The sequence below is a fragment of the Thrips palmi genome, unplaced genomic scaffold (assembly GCF_012932325.1).
Source record: "Thrips palmi isolate BJ-2018 unplaced genomic scaffold, TpBJ-2018v1 HiC_scaffold_10, whole genome shotgun sequence".
NCBI lineage: Eukaryota > Metazoa > Arthropoda > Insecta > Thysanoptera > Thripidae > Thrips > Thrips palmi.
In genome coordinates this window covers 7251204-7271093 of record NW_023144621.1, presented here as the reverse complement: position 1 = coordinate 7271093, position 19890 = coordinate 7251204, and the positions used below count along the sequence as shown (strand labels likewise).

General features: G+C 56.0%; 1 protein-coding gene across 1 annotated transcript in view; it reads left to right on the top strand.

The window, feature by feature from the left end:
* The first annotated feature begins 3179 nt into the window (after nt 1-3179).
* LOC117654429 (eyes absent homolog 2) overlaps nt 3180-19890 on the top strand; it is a 212181-nt gene continuing 195470 nt past the window's right edge. Inside the window, exon 1 of the mRNA XM_034401054.1 lies at nt 3180-3595. Coding sequence (XP_034256945.1) covers nt 3532-3595 — 64 coding nt within the window. The 5' untranslated portion in view covers nt 3180-3531. The remainder of the gene's footprint in view (nt 3596-19890) is intronic.

The following is a 19890-nucleotide window of genomic DNA, read 5'->3' as shown; positions in this document are numbered from 1 at the left end:
ACACGTTTGGGAAACAACAACCCTCGTCATTTAAAATTAAAAAAAAAAAAAATTAATTTGAAAACCAACTCCGGTGGAAGCAGCCAAATTTCTAGACGCGTTTTGAGCTCCAGAGTCGCTTCATGGGACTCGAACAGAACGTGTGACCCCACCAATGGAATGCTCTCCGAACGAAGAATCCATTGGCGGGGGTCACACGCTCGGTTAGAGTCCTGTTTAGTGATTCTGTAGCTCAAAACGCGTCTAGAGTTTCGACCGCCGCCGGCGCCGGTCTTCTGACCCACTGCACGGCCTCCTCCAGGCGAACGCACTGTACCGGCCCGCGCTCTGGCGATACCCCGCGCGCCGCGCTCGGCGCGCTTGCGGGCGCCGCCGCTAGAGGGCAGCACGGCCACCGAATCGGCGCCGTGGCGCGCGGACGCCTCGCCAAGGTTGTGCTGCCGCGCTGCCGCCCGACTCCGAAGGAACGTTTCGTCGCTCTGTCTCTCTCGCACTCATGAAGCGTTGCGTGAGGGTGCGAGAGAGACAGAGCGACGAAACGTTCTTTCGGAGTCAGGGTGGTGCTGGCCGACTCGACACGTGCGTCCCCAAGGAAGGTCCTCACACAAGGACTCTACGTTGCAAACATCGCCCTGGGATACTGACTCGAAAAAAAAAATGTGGGAAAAGAAACGGAGTCACGAAATAGAGCAACACCGCGAGTCAATTGGATTTGCACGACTGGATCTTTATCACTCCGCGAACGAGGAGCAATCAAGCTATCAGCATCAGGCACGCGCCCCGCCACCCGCCGCCACGCGACCGATGCTCTTCCTAAACGAGAAATTAGTAAACCGGCCTCAAGACCGTATGCCAAATGAGAGAAAGACGGGGTTTCCTCTGGCAGGTATGCATCTGGAAAGAAAGGGAAAACCAATCAGTTCACGACGACAAGAATTCCAATCGCCGTTGCGTTACGTTTGGGATATTGTGGAGGCACACAGTGGGCCAGAAGACCGCGGGAGGAGGCCAAAACTCCAGATACTTTTGAAACTGTGTTTGATACTGACTCCTCACAGGTATGCCCACTTTAGTATCTTTCAGAAGCAACATACGGAACCACAATGCTCCTCCAGAAACTCGCGTTACAGTGTAGGGGTGGGACCCACCTCCGTTTTTACGGTGGGGGTGGGACCCGTCTCCCCCTGCTTCTTCTCCCTCTCCTCGCTGCCGACGTGTCCATCGGTACGGTGTAGTATCGGTAATGGCGCCACACCGCGATGCGGTTTCACGGTTTTACCAATGTACCCGTCGGCACCGTCGGCACCCCGATTGGCACGTCCGCGTGTCCGCGGCACGTCGTCCCGGCCGGGGCGCCACGTGGTGTGCACGTGCGCGTCGTTTCCCGCGCCACCCGAACCGGGCCCGGGTTCAAATCCCGCCGGATCCAAACTTTTTTTGACTTTTTTTGCTCGTTTGTTGTTGTTGTTGTTGTTGTTTTCCTCCCGTGTGGGCGGTATGCAAGAGAGTGATTGAATGAAGTGACCGGGCAGGCGAAGTGAGTGATGTGGAGCCGCGTCCAGCGGCGGACTCGTTCCGAGAGTCGCCGCTCCGTCTCTCTCGCACTCACGGCGCGCCCCGTGTGGGTGCGAGAGAGACAGAGCGACGACTCTCGGAACGAGTCTCCGGCAGGACGTCCAGGACGCCGTCCAGGACGCCGTCCAGGAGGCTCGCCATGCAAATCACACGGTGGACATGAATAAAACATGCAGCCATTTCTCTACGCAAGCCGGGCGCAGCGCGTCCACCAAAACACGTAACACCTGCCCACGGGAAAACTGTCACCCCCGCGCGGCGCAACGCACAGCACTTGCCGAGCGGCAGACTGATTCCGAGAGTCATTTTCGTCGCTCTGTCTCCCTCGCACCGATGCGGGACGCCCCGTGAGTGCGAGAGAGACAGAGTGACGAAAATGACTCTCGGAATCAGTCTGCGGAGTGTGATGTGGGGCCCCGGGGGCGCAGCGCGCAGCGTCGGTCGGCACAGTCTAGGGACGCCCAGTGTCACACACACGCACTCACACTCGCACACTCGCACACAGACACACACACACACACACACACACACACACACAAGCACTTAGACACGACGAGGAAAATAACAACGTGTTGAAACGCAGCCAGGAGGTGCGCTTCTTCCGCTACCGATAATTCCCATTCGTTTTGACGTACGGCAGCCGCGTCCCCCCACACACGTCGGCTGTGTGTGAGTGTGTGTGTGTTCCTCTTCATTTTCGTGTATAATCATCGCGCGGCGCGTCGCGGCCTCTGGATTCCTCTCTGGACAAAACGCGCGTCGAAAAGAGTGGGCGGGAGGGATCGGCTGACAAGGGCGCTTCCCTTTCCGCCTAGGGCCACGAGGAGAAGAAGGAGGAGGAGCGGGAGGTAGGCTGAGGAGCTGGACGTGCTTAAGGTGCTTTAATGTTCCCGTTGGAACAGTAGAAAGCAATATAAAATTTAAAAAAATGTCTTTTTTTGGACGAAGTCTACACTTTGAGGTGGTGACCAGCTGGGTCCACGCATAACCAAACAATAGAATGTTTTTGTCCACGAATAGCAGACATCACTTAATTTTGTCCTAAAACTTGATTCTTATCACTGGTCACAAAGTAAATCAGCACTAAGGTGGTACCATAAATTCGGTCTTACAGAAAAGAAGCTGGCGGACCAGGTGAGGTTAGGCGGACCTAATTAGATGGCGACAACTTCAGAGTTTTAAGGCGTGTCAACATACGTGACGTCTTTGTTCAATTTGTTTGTTTCAGGATTTCACTGCCGCGTTGCACTCAAATTTGTCTGCAACAGTTCGAAAAACGGAATAAACGAGCCAAGAAGCAGACACGGGCTCGCACTTCACGCAACAAAACAAAACAGACCTCGGCGATGGTGCCAACATAAGAAATTAAAAGAATATCCCAACTGTTTGAGTAAACTACCAAAATCCTCCCTAATCATTCTTGCGTCTTTTCATGCACACCATTTATCATGTCTGAATAAAGATTTTACTGAAGACTATACCTGATACATTGTTTTATTGTAACTTTCTATGTTGGCAGCTCTGTCTGATTTTGTTTAGTTGTAGTTGCGTCGCAAATGTTCTACGCGCGTTTTCGTGGGTGCTTTTGGCTCGTTTATTTCGTTTTTGGACTGTTCCACGCAAATTTGAGTGCTGTGTCAGTGAAATCATGAAACAAATTGAACGAAGGGAACGCGACAGGACGTCACGCTTGTTGACACGCTTCAAAACTCTGAAATTGTGTCCCCCTTATAGGGCCTACGAACCTCACTATGGCCTGGTCCGACGGGCCCCAGGAATCTTCACAATGAGATCAAGAAAGGAACTCCTATTAGTGCTTCTTTCCTTCAAGACTTCAAGACTTAATATTGCCTCCTCAGTTTTTATTTTATTTGTGACCAGTGATAAGACTCAAGTGTTTGGACAAAATTAAGTGATGAGTGCTATTCGTTGACAATATCATTCTGCCGTTTGGTGATGCAGCCATCCCCATCCAAGGTTGGATATACACAACTCAGCGTGATCAACAAATATTTGACAGGTATGTGTTGCACATTGAAACAAATAGGAAAATATAAAGATTGTTTATGGGCCAACCAAGTTGCCTATCTGTTAATATGTTCCGATATGTTCTGATTGTACCGTGGAAAGTTCTGTGCCTGCAAGCGTGGACCTAAATGTCGTTCACACTTTGAAACTTGAACCAAGCTGCGCCACACTTCAAAGCCTGCACTGTGTGTACTTGGTCTACACTTGCATCAGCAGTGTCGATCTTTAGACCATTGCTTCCGAAAACCATGGTGCCCAAACTCCAAACTCAGACCACCTGTCTGAATCTCAGAATCTCACTGGCGGCGGCCTTGGGGTTGTTTTGGGGTATGCTTTCGGCGCGTTCGGAAAACACCGTCGGACCGCCCCTCTTCGGCCGGGAGGGTCTGTCTCTCGCACTCCTGGGGCGGGCGGACGCCTTGTTGCAGGTGCGAGAGAGACAGAGCGAGGCGAATGGGCGGCGCTGGCTGGCGCCCGCTCCTCGTACTTCGTACTCCGTACTCCGTCCTTCGTACGCAATGTGTCTAAAGGGCCGGCAGCCCGGCAGCCCTTCTCCTTCTCAGAAGCCATAAAGCGGCGCAGTCCGTACATGGCGGGGCATGGCGGGGCATGGCGGAGCGTGGCGGGGCGCAACGGGGTGGAGGTGGGACAAAGATAGAAAGCCGCAACTTTGTAGAGAGGGCCTTCTTGTTGGAGACCCCAGGGCTGCTGCCGTGGACTGATTCCGAGAGTCGTTTTCGTCGCTCTGCCTCTCTCGCACCTGCACGGGTCGCCCCATGAGTGCGAGAGAGGCAGAGCGACGAAAACGACTCTCGGAATGAGTCTGCTGCTGCAGGCGGCCGACAGCGCGCTCTGTCTCTCTCGCTCTCACGGGGCGCGCCGCAGGGGTGCGAGAGAGACAGAGCGACCGCGCTCGGCGTGCTGGAGGCGCCGACGCACGCTGCGCTGCACCTGGGCAACGCAGACCCGAACGAAATATGAACAAAATACACAGTCAAAATCCAGAAAAACTTTACGACGGCAGCGCGAAGTGTGCAAGCTCGTTCGGTCCGTTGTTTTTTTTCTTTGCTTTTTTTTTGCAGTGGCGTGATAAAACAATGAGCGATTCCGCGTGCAACATACGAGGCAGGCCGACCGGCCGGGCAACGCGGCGGCACTAAAGTAACAACGAGGTTTATATTATCGGGTAACACGGGAGGCTTATGGCTGCGGCCCGGGCCGCCGTGCCTGGCCGTGCCTGGCCGTGCCTAGCCAGGCCCCATGGCCCCATGGCGTCGTGGAGTTGCAGTGGCGCGGCCGCCGCGACGCCACGACGCGCCCAGACGCGCCGCGGGCGGAGTCTGCAGTCGCTCCGTCTCTCTCGCACCCATGCGAGACGCCCCATGAGTGCGAGAGAGACCGCAGTGCGCGGAATCAGCATGCTGCAACGCGGCGCCCCGACGCCGCTGTCTTCGTAGAACCGCGCTCCTGCAGACTGACTCCGAGAGTCGTCGCTCTGTCTGTCTCGCACTCATGGGGCGTGCCGTACAGGTGCGAGAGAGACAGAGCGACGAGAACGACTCTCAGTCTGCAGAACGCGGAGTCAAGTTCGGCGACGTGCATTGCGTGATTGCTGGTTCTGGAGTCGCCGTCTCCCAGTGGAGTGCGCACTGCGGACTCATTCCGAGGGGCGGTTTCGTCGCTCTGTCTCTCTCGCGCTCACGGGGCGTCCCGCGCGGTTGCGAGAGAGACTGAGCGACGAAGACGACTCTCGGAATCAGTCTGCTGCTGCTCCGCCACGCGGAGAGCGTGGTGGTGGTCAACGCGGCTTTAGAAATAACGCTGCTTCGCCTCCTGTTCGGACCGCCCAGGCTCGGCTCGGCTCGGCTCGGCTCGGCTCGGTTCGGCTCGGCTCGGTTTCTCGGATGGAACGGGTGAGATGAGTTATGGGATGCCGGCCGGTCTCTGGGCTAAAGTCCAGCATTCCTATGGGAGACTCCAGGAAGACTTCACTGAGAGACTTCAGAAAGACTCTTTGGGGTCCCTAGCGAAACTCCAGAAAGACGTTTTTTTGGTACTTTTCCGAAGTATTTTTGAATTCAAGTGTAAGTACACTGTGGAAAAGCATGGCGGTGTAGGTACACTGCACTGGACACCGCGCATGGTATCCAGAGCAGGCATAAATAAGGTCCCCCCGCTGCGGCCGCGCCGTGCAGGGGAGGGAGGGGAGAAAGGGGGGGGGGGGCGAAGGGGATGAGTATGGGCGTGGCGCTACCGCCGACACAGCCGCCACCACAACTCCAGATAACGTCGAGGTGATGTAGAGCGGCCACGCGGCCACTCGCCCGGCCTGCCTCTTGCCCCGCAGACTGATTCCGAGAGTCGTTTATCGTCGCTCTCTCTCTCGCACTCACGGGGCGTCCCGTGCGGGTGCGAGAGAGACAGAGCGAGACTCTCGGAGTCAGTCTGCCCGCTCGGGGAACACGGCGATGGCGGCAACCTCGGAGACCTCGCACGGCGACGCCCGTAGCGCGGGACCCAGGGACCCGCGGAGTCGTTTCGTCTGTCTCTCTCGCACATATACGGGACCCCCATGAGTGCGAGAGAGACAGAGCGACGGTATGGCCCTTCGTGGCTGCAGGGTGTCGTGGCGCGGCGACCGCGAATCGAAACAAGGGGATCCAGGTGGAACCCTCGCTTGTCCTCGACCGGCGGCGGCGGTGCCGTGGCCGCGTGGGTTGTGGTCAGTTTGAGAAGTCAGAAGAGTTCCGGGTTCAAACCCACCGCACGTACGCTCATGAGGATTTTTTCCAGTCGGGGGTTCTAATTTTCTATCCGTGAGTGAGTCTGGACTCGTCCGGGGTCAAAACCAGCGAACGTTATAGAAGCATCCGTTGAACCTTTCTGCAAGGTGGGAGTGATCCAGGAACGGTGAAGGCGGCCGAAACTCTAGACGCGTTTTGAGTTCCGGAGTGCTAAATGCGACTCGAACCGAAACCTGCGACTCCACCAATGGATTCCCCGTTCGTAGAGCGATCCATTGGTGGGGGGTCACACGTTCGGTTCTAGTTCCATTTAGCGACTCTGGAGCTCAAAACGCGTCTAGAATAATTGACCGACGCCGCCGGCCCTCTGGCCCACTGAGTGATGGTGCGGCTCTGGTTTTCATCTCCAACCGCAGCACTCGTATATCCTAGGCTCTCACTTCGTATCAATGAAAGGGAGAGTTCCGAAAATAATGCTTTTTGATTTGATAAAACGCAGCAGTAAAAGCGAAGACACTTGCACCTGGTTATTAAGGGCCGTTAGTCCGTTGTTGGTATACGGGAAAGGGGGGGGTGACGTGTGTGTGTGTGTGTGTGTGTGTGTGTGAGAGAGAGAGAGAAAGACGGAGAGAGTGAGAGTGAGGCTTTGGCCCACTTGCAGCTTGTCCCCGCACTAAGCAAGGCCAGTAATTGCGAGCTCCTTTTATCGGTTAAATGTTCCGTCGCTCTGTCTCTCTCGCACCCTTCGGGACGCCCCCACGAGTGCTAGCGAGACAGAGCGACGAAAGCACTGTAAAGCGTGCTGGGCGGCTCTCTGCCTGTTGCACGCCGAGGTCCGTCTTCTTTGCAGCGTACCGGGTTCGAACACTGCAACTATAGCAGCGCTCTGCGATTCGGCGCTCTCTCTCTCTCTCTCTCTCTCTCTCTCTCTCTCCTCTCTCTCTCTCTCTCTCGCACCCGCACGGAGTGCCCTATGAGTGCGACAGAGACAGAGCGACTTCTCTGTCGAATCGCTCTCGGCAGAGGTGAGCGCGAGACGCAGTGCACGGAGTGGGTGGTGTGGCACCCATTAGGTAATACGCGGTCGAACAGGGGTGTCGGCGGGGCGTGGGCGGGCGGGGCGTGGCGGGCGGGGGAGGAGGGAGGGGTTGCGTGCCGAGTGAGGGTGGGGCGTCGCCGAGGGTGTGTCCCCTGTCCATTTCCTGCCAGGGTGGGTGGGGTGGGGGGCCCACTTCCAGAACGATATGTCCAGCCAGTTATTCAAGTCCTCGGCCGAGCGGGGCGGGGCGGGGCGGGGCGGGGCGGGGCAGGGCGGGGCGCGGCCGGGCGGGGCGCGAAGCACGGCATGGCATCGACTTCGTTGTTTGGGCGTGCATGGCGGTGCAGTCCCGCCTCGCCTGCCTGCATACATGCACATGGGCTCCTCGATGGACTCTCGCTGCAGCCGGCGGGACTTGACGACATCTACAGACTGGAGTGTACACTGCAACACGAGGAGAGGAGCGAGGAGCCCGACCTGGGGCCCACTGCCCCATTTTCCCCTTTTGCGCCTGGCGGCGCCTGGCGATGCCTGGAGCTGTCGAATCCGCTCAAGCTGTTGAGAGACTGAAGCACGCCGCCTGCGAAGTTCAGGGTAGGCCAGCCCGCCGCACAGCGGTGTACTGCAGTGCGCACGACGCTACGACGCAGGCGTTTTCATCGCGCGCGCCGCTCTCTCTCTCTCTCTCTCTCTCTCTCTCTCTCTCTCTCTCTCTCCCCTCCCCCTCCCCTCCCCCTCCCCCTTCCCCACGGGGCGTGCCGTTAGGCCCGTGGGGGCGCGAGCGAGGCGGCGCGACACTGTTGGTGGGGCTCGGCGTTTACTCGCTCCTTTCGCATGTTCCTTGATTTACGTGCGAGTGTCCCGTCGCTGAGTTATGCCTGCGTGCTGGTGGCGCTGGCCCGGCCGGCACATCCTGTCTCTCTCGCACCCTCTCGGGACGCCCCGTGAGCGCGAGAGAGAGAACTCCCACTCGGAATCAGTCCGCTAGGCAAGCCGGGCAAGCCGGGCAAGCCGGGCAAGCCCCACTCGAGTTTATTCACTTGCAAGTGCTTCCCCCGCCGGCCGCGAGAGTGCGCGCGCAGCAGACTGAGAGTCGTTTTGGTCGCTCTGTCTCTCTCGCGCTCATGGGCGCGCCGTGTAGGTGCGAGAGAGACAGAGCGACTGAAACGCCTCTCAGTGTGCTGGTCCCTCGCACGCACTCGCCGACGTCCATATACATTACGAGTCCCCGAGTCGAGATCTACGCGAAGTACGTCCGAGTGCTTGGGCGTGGTCGACTACCGGCCGGCATTGTTTTCGGGGATCGCTAGAAAAAAGTAAATTTAGATATCATGAAACGTAGAAAATGGCAATGTTTTCGTGATATTTTTGAAATTTTTGCTGGAGTGAGAATCACGTCCGAGAAATTTGATCCCGCTGTCAAACCTCAGAAATAATTCTCTGAATATCAGAAATGGAGAACATGATTCGTACTATAACCATATTTAAGTACGCACATTCATGTTTGCACAAATTCTTATGCACTGCAGCAAATCTCACTGAATCATTCTTTGAGTGTGTGATTCGCACATAATGATCCAGCGCGCGTGAATTTCGTGCACTCGAGAATTTCGCGAATTCGTGATTTTGCGAGTGAAAATTCAAGTCGCCCTGGCGGCCAGGCGTGGAGCGCGTGCAGTTGAAATTGGCGCTTTCGGGAGTCGGTGTGCGAGAGACGCGCCGCCGCTTCCGGCGGCACTGTCGGCGCTGTCATTCAGAAGAGTCTTTTCGTCGCTCTGTCTCTGTCGCACTCATGGGGCTCTCCGTACAGGTGCGAGAGAGACAGAGCGACGGCCGGCGCGGCGCACGGGGGGCGGCGCCAACGCAAGGCGCGCCGAGGGCCGGGGAGGGAAGGGCTGCCGGAGCAGCAGACCGATTCCGAGAGTCTCGCTGTGTCTCTCTCGCACCCACGCGGAACGGCCCGTGAGTGCGAGAGCGACGACTCTCGGAAGCAGTCTGCTGAGGAGGGCGAGGGCAGGAAAAAAAGGGCAGACGCGGCGAAGGTAAACAAAGGGCAAGGAAGGGCCGGAGACACCAGGGAAGGGGGTTAATAACACAGTGCTGCCAACCTGCCAACCTTGTTAAACCGGGCTTACTTTTGTCAGCAAGTTGGCGGCACTGACGCGTCAGTTTGATCGCCGATGACCACCCGATAGGCAACAAAACGGTGCAGCCAACCTGCCAACTTTGTTGTGAAAACGGACTTACTTTTGTCGCGGCAGGGTGGTCGCACCGCGCCGTGCGCCAGGAGATCGGCGCCGGCGGCCGAAACGCGTTTCCACGTCCGGAGTAGCCAAACAGGACTCAAACCGAGCGTGTGACCCCACCAATGGGATAGCAATCCATTGGTGGGGTCACACGTTCGGTTCGAGTCCCATTTACCGACTCTGGAGCTCAAAACGCGTCCGGGGTTTTGACCGCCTCCACGGGCCTTCTGGCCCACTGTGCACCGTCAGACCAATCCGCGATTAGACAGCGGCACTAAAAACTTTGTTCCGGCGCGTTCGCCAAAAACTGAGGAGTCACTGATGTGAATGGAATGGTGCGGCCGGCCTGGCGGCGCTGGGCGGCGTGACTGACCGGGGCGGACTCGTTCCGTCGTCGCTCTGTCTCTCTCGCACCGGTACGGACCACCCCGCGAGTGCGAGCGAGACGGACAGACGCGGCGACGAAAGCATCGCTCGGAATCGGCCCGCTGATGTGTTTTCAATTTCATCACGGCGGCGGCGGCGACGGCGACCGGTCCGGGTCCTTCACGACTTTTCTGGCGGGCGCGCCATGGCGGTGCGCGGGCCGCTGATGGCCGAATAACGATAAGTCCGAGCCGGGCTGGTTGGCCAGCGTCACCGCGTGTCGAAATTTTTCATTTCCATTCCAAGTGCGTGTGGAGGAATATAATAGAAGCACATGTTAATTCTTTGTTGTTGTTTGTTGAGCTCGGACGCAATTTATTGGCGGATAGTATGCAGCGTCTCGGCAAGGGCCGCGGTGGAAACTTTTCATTTCCAATTCCCATGCCCAAAGTATAATGAAAAAAAGGAAAATTTATTCGATTTTGTTGTTGTTGCTGTTGTGTTTTGAGCTCGACGGATTATTGGTGGGGATGAAGCGTCTTGACATGGGCGGCGGTGGAAATGTTTAGTTTACATTTCCAGTGCGTGGATAATGGAAAAATATTTATCCTTTGTTGTTATTATTTTAATTTTTTGTTGTTGTTGTTCGCGGGCCGAATGGCGGATGTCTTGACAGGGTGTGTTGCTGGAGTCCAGACGACGCCTGCTGCCGACCGATCTCCGAGGAAGAGTCGTTATAACGTCGCTCTGTCTCTCTCGCACTCTTCGGGGCGGTCCTGTGGATTCTTCTTAGTGGCGAGAGAGAGACGGAGCGCGGTCGGTTCGGAGTCGGTCTGCGGGCAGTGCCGGCGCGCCTCGGCGGCCCGTCGTCCCGGACCGCGTCGCGGTGGCGTCTGCTGCGGCGCCGGGCTCCTGAGGGAGGTCCCGAGGGAGGTCCGGAGGGAAGGAGGGGCGAGGGGCAGCAAGGGGCGAGGAAGCGGTCCCTCCCAAATTACAGGAGCAGCCTGGATGACGGAGCTGGATGTGTGTATGTATGTCTGTATGTATGGCAGCGGGAGCGAGAGAGTGCGCCGACGCCGGCCGGTACACCGCCAAATCGGGGAGCTTTATTTAGTGTGGCGGCAGTCAAAGTCCCGGACACGTTTTGAGCTCCAGAGTCGCTAAATAGGACTCAAACCGAACGTGTGACCCCACCAAGGGGATTGGTCTCCGAGCGAGGAATCCATTGGTGGGGTCACACGCTCGGTTCGAGTCCCATTTAGCGACTCTGGAGCTCAACGCCTATATGACATCTCTTGGGCCCCTATAGCCTAAAAGTCACTCTTTGTCCCCTCCCTTTGGCCGGCTCTGGCTCCGCCACTGTTTCGAATTGAAACCGGTGTTGCCGATGAGATTATTTCGCGAAGCACTGAGATGGGGAGGTCGGTGACTATGTTGGTTACGGGGTCGCTGGACGCCAGTATGTCCCTCGTGTCCCCGCCAGGTCGCGGGTTCGACTCCCGACCCGGACCCGGACCCGGCATCACCCTCATCATACCACACCACAACCAACATTGGACTTTCATTAGACTCCACTGGGACAGTTTATCTCCGTGAGGCATTTTATTGATGTGAACTCGGCGTAGTGCGCGTTCACCGAGGCACAAAAAACACCCTTTTTTTCGAGCGAGGAAATCTCTCCTAGCCCGCCGACTGAATGGTCATCGAGATATAATTTCGGCCTTTTATTTTACAGCAATAAAATGGGGGATCATTGAGTGTTGGTTTCGATCGTGGCGCCCCTGCCTGGCCTGGCCTGGCCGGGCCGGGCCCCTGGGGCGTTCTGCGCTGACGCCGACCTGACGCCGCCGCCCCGGAGCCCCGAGGAGGCCGCCGAGGCCGTGGGGCTGGCCGGCCTGGCCGAGGCCGGCATTTCCTACGCCCTGCGGACTGGTTCCGAGAGTCGCTCTGTCTCTCTCGCACTCATGGGGCGCCGCGTCCAGGTGCGAGAGAGACAGAGCGACGAAAACGACTCTCGGAATGAGTCGACTGGCCGAGGCCCAGGCGGCACCGAGGCCGCCAAGCACCGCAGCGCCGATGATGTTGTTGAGGCCACTATTTAGCTAATCGATATCCTACAATTAGTTGCCGATTACGTTGCCCTGTCCCTCGTCTCGTCGCACCGCACCGCGCCGCCCTTCAAGACCCTTGTCCTCTGGGCGGCAAGGCAGGGCTCGGCGGCCAGGTCGTCGGCGTGGTGCCATTCAACCGCCGCTCAGTGGGTCAGAAGACCGGTGGAGGCGGCCCAAACTCTCGACGCGTTTTGAGCTCCAGTAGTCGCTAAATGGGACTCGATAACCGAGTGTGTGACCCCACCAATGGAACCCTCGTTCGGAGAGCAATCCATTGGTGGGGTCACACGTTCGGTTCGAGTCCCATTTAGGGACTCTGAAGCTCAAAATGCGTCCGGTAGTTTGACCGCCTACGTCGGTCTTCTGGCCCACTGTGCGCCGGCAGTGCTTTCGTCGCTCGGTCTGTCTCGCATTCACGAGACAGGGCGTCGCGTAGGAGTGCGCGAATGAAAGAGTCATAAGCAGGACTGAGAAAGAGAGAGACAGCAACGAAGCGATGTGCGGAAACGCTATAGCTCCACGCGCTGCGCCTCCAGAGACTCGCCGCGGCCATAACTAGAGACCAGGAGACCCAGAAGCGGCGCGGCGGCGCGCGGATTCGGGATTCAGGTTCACGCACGAAGGTCGCGCTCGCTCGGGAGCCGTTCGGGCCTTTCCGTACGTGCAGCGCGCACGTAACCGAAGGAGCTAAAGTCATAATTACACGGACGGGAGCATAACTTACGGAGTAGGACCGAGCGGCCCCTCGCAACCCGCTCAGTCGTTCTGTCTCTCTCGCACCTATACGGGACGCCCCGTGAGTGCGAGAGAGACAGAGCGACTCTCGGCATCAGTCTACGGGCCAAAGGCCCGGCGTCGGGATGCTCAAGGTCCCAGCAAGCGGGGCCTGTAGTACAAAGTTTCAGGGAGGAAATTTGCCTGTTTTCACGCAGAGAAAATTTAAGTGTGTACATAAGCACATTGGACACCTGAGAACACTCTTTCACTACGAAAGTGCGTAAAGAACACTCTTTTTACGAAAGTGCATGCAAAAGAGTGTCCTTTATATGCATATAAAGGACACTCTTTAATGACGAAAGTTTGTATAAGGACTTTCTTTTACTACAAAAGTGTGCATTGAGCACACACTTGTCCGGTTTCCAGTATGCGACTCTGATGTACAGACACAGCAGCGAACATGCTCGTCAAATTTGAAGAGTGACGCGCGCGTTTTGCGTGAATGCATTTCGAGACAGAGGTTCATACATGCGAAGGAAATTCGAATTTAAGTCAAGTGAGGGTAGGCAAGGTGAGGTCAGGTGGTGGTAGGTGACGTGAAAGCAGGTTTGTATCGAGCTTGAACCACTACACTGCACAGTGGGCCAGAGGACCGGCGGAGGCGGCCAAAACACTATATACGCGTTTTGAGCTCCAGAGTCGCTAAACGAGACTCGAACCGAACGTGTGACCCCACCAATGGATTCCTCTTTCGGAGAGCAATCCATCGGTGGGGTCACACGTTCGATTCGAGTCCTGTAAAGCGACTCTGGAGCTCAAAACGCGTCTAGAGTTTTGGCCGCCGCACCACCGGTCTTCTGGCCCACTGTGGGTCCCTGACGAGTGTCGGCAACAATAACCCCAACAACATCAACAAGGCAGACGCGCCCCGGGCAGTGGCGTGCCGCGCAGTGCTGCGGCGGCCGTGCTACGGGGGCGGGACGGCGTCGGTGGCAGCCGGGCGAGAGTCGTTCCTTCGCCCCGTCTCTCTCGCACCCTTGCGGGCCGCCCCGTGAGTGCGAGAGAGACGGAGCGACTCGGCGAAGGGTCTGCTTCGCCCGCGGCGATGACGGGTGGTCTTGCAGTGTCTTGCATTGCCGCCTCCTCGCTGACGGACGGCCTGGCGTGGCCTGCCCGCCGGCTGGAGACTCCATGGAGATGCAGCTGCTGGAACGGCGCCGCTCGGCGACAAACGCGCGCCGTTTTAGCGCCTGTTCCCGATAGCGCAGTTGGCAACGTGCTCGGCGATGACACCAACTACCGCTGGTTCGATCCCAACTTTTATTTTTCACACCTCTATTTATCACAGCAAAAGTACGTGAAAAAAAAAACACATTTTTATTTAAAGAAGTGGCGCTAGCTTACTTTTATGCGAATTTCTCCGTCTGTCATCCTGACTTCCATTTCGGCAGCCGCTCTTGAAACAGCGTCTTAATGACGCGCGGGTGGCGGTAGGTAAATGATTCCCTAAACACAGAGCAGCGTAATGCACTCACACGCTGATGCACATCAAACAACAACAACAAGAACCGGCTGCCGGTGTCTCTGATGAATGACACCCCTCGGGGTCAACCCTAATGTGTTGTTGTTGTTGCTGCTCGTGTTCTTGTTGAACGCACGCCCGTCGTTACAAATAAAAGTTGGAAATATTTCTGACTTTGCTGCCGTTACGCTCTCTCTCTCTCTCTCTCTCTCTCTCTCTCTCTCTCTCTCTCTCTCTCTCTCTCTCTCTCTCTCCTCTCCCTCTCTCTCTCCCTCTCTCTCTCTCTCCGGTGGAGAAATAACGCGAAGTTGTAGAAAGAGTGACGCCTTGCTTTCGGCAGAGTGGAAAACTACTTTCGCATGTCCCTGTTGGTTTGCGTCGGTTCGCGGGGATTTTGTCATTGGCATGATGTCGAGGTGCTGGCCGCTTGGCGTGTCTCGGCGGGGCGGGGCGGGGCGGGGTGGGGCGGGGGCGGGGCGGGGCGGGGCGGGGCGGGGAGGGGCGGGGCGGCCCCGTGGCCTGCCGGACTCTTGGACTGGACGGTCTGACGGAAAGCTAAGTCCAGCAGGAAACGGTGGCCTTGGAGCGAGAGGGCGAGCGGGGCGGCATGTTGCATGCTGTTGAGGCGGTCGGTCGAGTCCAGGCGTCGTCCAGGCGTCCAGGCAGACACACGGACAGGTCTTCGGCGAGGCTACCGCGACAGCGCACAGTGGATTTGCCAGAAGACCGGGGGAGGCGGCCAAAACTCTAGACGCGTTTTGGGCTCCAGAGTCGCTAAGCAGGACTCGAACCGAACGTGTCACCCCACCAATGGATTGCCCTCTGAACGAGGAATCTATTGGTGGGGTCACACGTTCGATTCGAGTCCTGTTTGGTGACTCTGGAGCTCAAAACGCGTCTAGAATTTTGGAGGCTTTTAACCGGTTCTGGCCCACTGTGCAGCTCCCGCAACAAAAGCCTTATGAGAAATTGATGTTCTATGAGAATTCGCTGCTGACGATTCGAAGCAAGGCGGGCGTTCTCTTTTTCGTTTGACCGGAAGGGTCGCGGTGGGCGTGGCTGGCTGCCTGCTGGCTGCCTGCTGCCTGCCTGCTCGGGCTGGGGTGATAAGACCGGCGAGGGCCCCGTCCGTCCCGCCCCGTCCCCAGAGCCCCAATGCCCGCGGGGGGAACACGGGTGGGTATTCCTTTATTTACCTCAAGGAAAATATTATTCCAACACGCAGAAGTATTCCGTGAAACACAAAAATCGTGCCTTCGGATCTCGGGGCGCGCGACTCGGACGTGCTGCGGCCTTTGCGCGTTCGGCTGGCCAGCAGCAACAACAGCAACGCGAATCAACAACAACAACCCGATCGTATCGCAAGGCATCACTGCCACCGATCTCCTCCGGGAGCCGAAACATGTCTGCTCTGAATACGAAGCGACTTCGGGTGTGGTGGTGGCGTGGCGGCGAGGTTAACGCTACCGGCTCGAATCTGTCTCTCGGTCGCTCGATATATCGATACGTCGGTGCGTATAAAAATTCGGGAAATTAAATTATAGAGCGGAGGTATCAGTGCATCTGCTACCGGGGAAGGAAAAGTGCAACCCCCGCGGTGCGACGGCGGGCCAGGTGTGAGAGAGAGAAAGAGAGAGAGAGAGAAAGAAAGAGAGAGAATATGGCTCCTCGACTCGGAAGTTAGTTCAGAACTGCGCTTTGGTCGCTCTGCCCCTGTCGCACTCATGAGACGTTCCGCGTGGGTGCGAGAGAGACAGGGCGACGAGTCCCTCTGAGGACAGCGACGGCGCGTCGTTGATAGGTTCACCTGTTGTGTGTCTGCTGCCCCCTCGCCAGCGCTCTTTCCCCTTGGCCTTCGGTTCCGCTTCCGTTTTTCCACCCCTAAACCGCCGCAGACCCTCCGCCGGCCGCCCGTCGCTCTGTCTCCCTCGCACTCCCACGGGACGCCCCTGGAGTGCGACAGAGACGGAGCGACGAAGCGCGGCAGCTGAAATCAAACAGAAAGCGCGCCAAACGCACCCACCGCCTTGCATTGCCCGTAGAGCGCACGGCCATTTATCTCGGATTTTTAGAGGGCGGTGCTAACCACACGTTGGCCGCGTAGACCATCATTCTCTCTGCGCCGCCAACGCTTCGCGCGATGCGCAACCCCAAGCGGCCGCGCTCGAATTAAAACGGAGATTAATATGATCCGAAACGACACTGGAATGAAATATCGCAGGGTTCCAAACACTGAAAAAATAATAAAACAATTTTTAAATAAACGGGATGGGCCAAAAATAACGTTTCTTTGTTTACTGAGTTTCCACTATGAGTTTTTCGTTGAAATTAATTTTTGATGTAAGAAATACTTTTGCGGTTCTTATTTTTCGAAAGCGGAGGGTCGAAACAAGAGGATGGAAGCGCCAGACAAAAATAAATAAATAACAATAAAAACCATCCATAGCGTCGAAAATAGTCGAATCAGCGTACGCTCAGCTTGTCAACCCCTCGTTCGGCGGGAGCAAGTTATTCCGGAGGGGGTTATTCCAGCCGGCGCAGCGCCGCCATCCTGATATTCGGGATTTATGACGGAATCTCGTGACCGGCCGCACGCGACCCTCGCACGCGCACGCCCACTTTGTCACGTTAGACTGAACCGACCATATCTAGCCTATCTCAGGTGTGTGCGTACAGCGGTGACTTATCTAAGGGGTTGCGTGGCCGGCCCGGCGCGGCGTGGCGCGGCGTGGCCTGAGGCCGGCCAAACCCCTCGGGGCGTCGCTGAAATTCGCCAGCGACAACGACAGCGAAACGACAACATCAGAAGCCTGTGTAACCGCGTCGAAGCGTAGTGGTAAGGCCCTTCTATACCTATCGTGGTCGTGGAACCTGGTGAAACCTTTTTGAAGCGCTTTTACCCTAAAATAGTGAGTTTACCTTCAAATAAATTTCCCCTTTTCTGTGCTCTTTGGTGTGCCCGTATGAATTTACCGTGTCATTTTCATCAGATTTTTCTTGGTCAAGTTCTTGTTTTTAGAAACATTTCGCGGTCTGCTTTGTAGTCTTGAAATGATGGTTTAAGATGGTCGGGTGGGACATTTCAAAGCTACTGTTTCTGCTGCCAGTAATCCTGCGCTGCTGCACTGTTTGGAGTGTGGCTCGGAGAAGCAAGTGCCCCTGCCTCCAAGAGGACGGACATGCAGTGCTACCAACTACCGCACAGTGGGCCAGAACACTGGTGTAGGCGGCCAAAATTCTACACGCGTTTTAGCTTCAGAGTCGCACAGGACCAGAACCAAACGCGTGACCCCACATGGATTCCTCGTTCGGAGAGCAATCCATTGGTGGGGTCACACGTTCGGTTCGAGTCCTGTTTGCGACCCTGGAGCTCAAACCGCGTCTACAATTTTGGCCGCCTCGACCGGTCTTCTGGCCCCCTCTGCACCGGCTGATGGTGGTGGCGTGGTGCCACGTTGGTAGTGCCGTGTTTGGTACCACGTTGGGTACCACGTTGATACCATGTTGGTACCACTGCCTGCCCGGGAAAAATGAACAAGAAGAAGGCAGGGGAGGGGAGCCTTCAGAATATATTAAAGTCATTACCTTTTTGTTTCCCTGCACCGCCGCCAAGGCACGGCCAAGGCACGGCCAAGGCACGGCCAAGGCGGGTATCCTGGCCGGTGCTGCGCCCTGGCGGAGGGACTCGGAACTACGGATCGAGTCTCGGTACCCGCACGACCCGGACGACCGGGCACTGCGGGCGGACAGACAGACAGACAGACAGACTGACAGGCATACAGACACACAAGCAGACGGACTGACGGACAGGCAGACGGGCGGACGGACAGCCTGGCGGGGACATGACGCATGTCGATAATGGCACGAAGGATGTACATAATGTGGGAAGGATGCGCGAAGTAACCTTGACACATGTCAAGTTTACTTGCTCTGTGAGGAAAAAAAAAGAATAAAACAAACATCAGTTAGTTTTGGCGAGTAAAAGGTGACAATCAGGGTCTGGGCTGCTCGAAGCTTAAATAAATGAAAGTGTTGATGATAAGGAATCGGGTCGGGTGTGGGCCGCGTTTAAGAAGCAGAATAAAGCGACAAGAAACACAAACAAATAGTTGTCTAGGTTTCGGCTCGTGATGACCGTTCTAATAACAGCACGGCGCCGTGAATTGACCAATTAACTTGACATTACCCAAAAGCGTGCAACAGGGAACTGCCTCGGGTAGGTCAGGATTAAAGCGCCATCACGGCCTATTTGTGAACGGAATTACACGCATTACCCGTCTCCTCACTTTCGGATGGCCCCTCAATGACATAATGGCGGGGCGAGGCTCTGGAGGGTAAGCGTGCCTTTCCGGAAAGGCGATTCAAACGAGCTGCCAGCGATGATTCGTGCACTTGTCGCCCAGTGGCCAAGGTGGCCGAGGTGGCTGCAAGTGCGCTTCGAGATGGAAAGGGTTTGCTCATACTTTCGTTTAACCCCCCTTTCCCGTAACAAGGCGGATTTTTTTTACAACCGGAAAACTGGACAAAAAAAAGTCTATTAATTTTCAATTTTCTTGGTTTTTGTAAACAAATATTCTTGATACACATTTTTTTTTATCCATACAAAAGAAAAGTTTGGGCAAAGAAAATCTTTCTTAAAAGAAAAACAAAACAAGGAAAGGTATTTTTCTTGATCCAAGAAGTCATTTTTTTTGGCTGTGGATCGACGTAACTTATTTTAAAAAAAACTTCATAGAATTTTTTTTATAAAGGTCTCTAATAGTGCGTCCGCCTTCTGAGCTTAATTTACGTGTGGCTAAAATTTTTGAAAAACTTAAATTTTTAAAAAAAATTCCTGATTTTGATAGCATTTGAGGGAAATTTGCTGAATCATTTGGTTAAGATTGAGCTTCCCACCACAATAGACAGTGTGTTTTTTCCTCCAAGAATTCGAGTTGGTTCTTATTTAACGACACATTCTAGTAAATGGCACTAACATTTTTGTTGCCCTGACTAAACTTTTCTTTCAGTGGGCTGATGAAACCTACTCAGGTGTTTGAATGCTTAGCAGGTGTGGTAGTCAGGTGGTGAGTCTTGCCAGCAGAGGATCGACTCCGTTTGTCAGTAGAGGAAAGCGGCCTCAAGACAGAGCCGCGTCGCCAGGTTAGGTCGTCCGGAGAGGGTCAAAGTCAGCGCGCCGCGTTCATTGCTCATGCAAAACTTTACGTGTCGCCTTCCTTGGTTTTTCTTTCTTTACGACCCGTACTGCATGCAGCGAGCATGCAGCAGACCTGCCGTCTAAACGCACTGGCAGAGCAAAGCAGAGCGGGCCAGAAGACCGTGCGCGGTCAAAATCCCGGACGCGCGTTTTGAGCCCCGGAGTCACTAAATGGCACTCGAACCGAACGTGTGACCCCAAATGGATAGCTCTCCGAACGAGGAATTCATTGGTGGGGTCACGCCTTTGCTTCGAGTCCTGCTTAGCGGCTCTGGAGCTCAAAACGCATTTGGGGTTTCGGCCGCCTCTATCGGTCTTCTGGCCCATGGGCACTGTGCAAAGCAA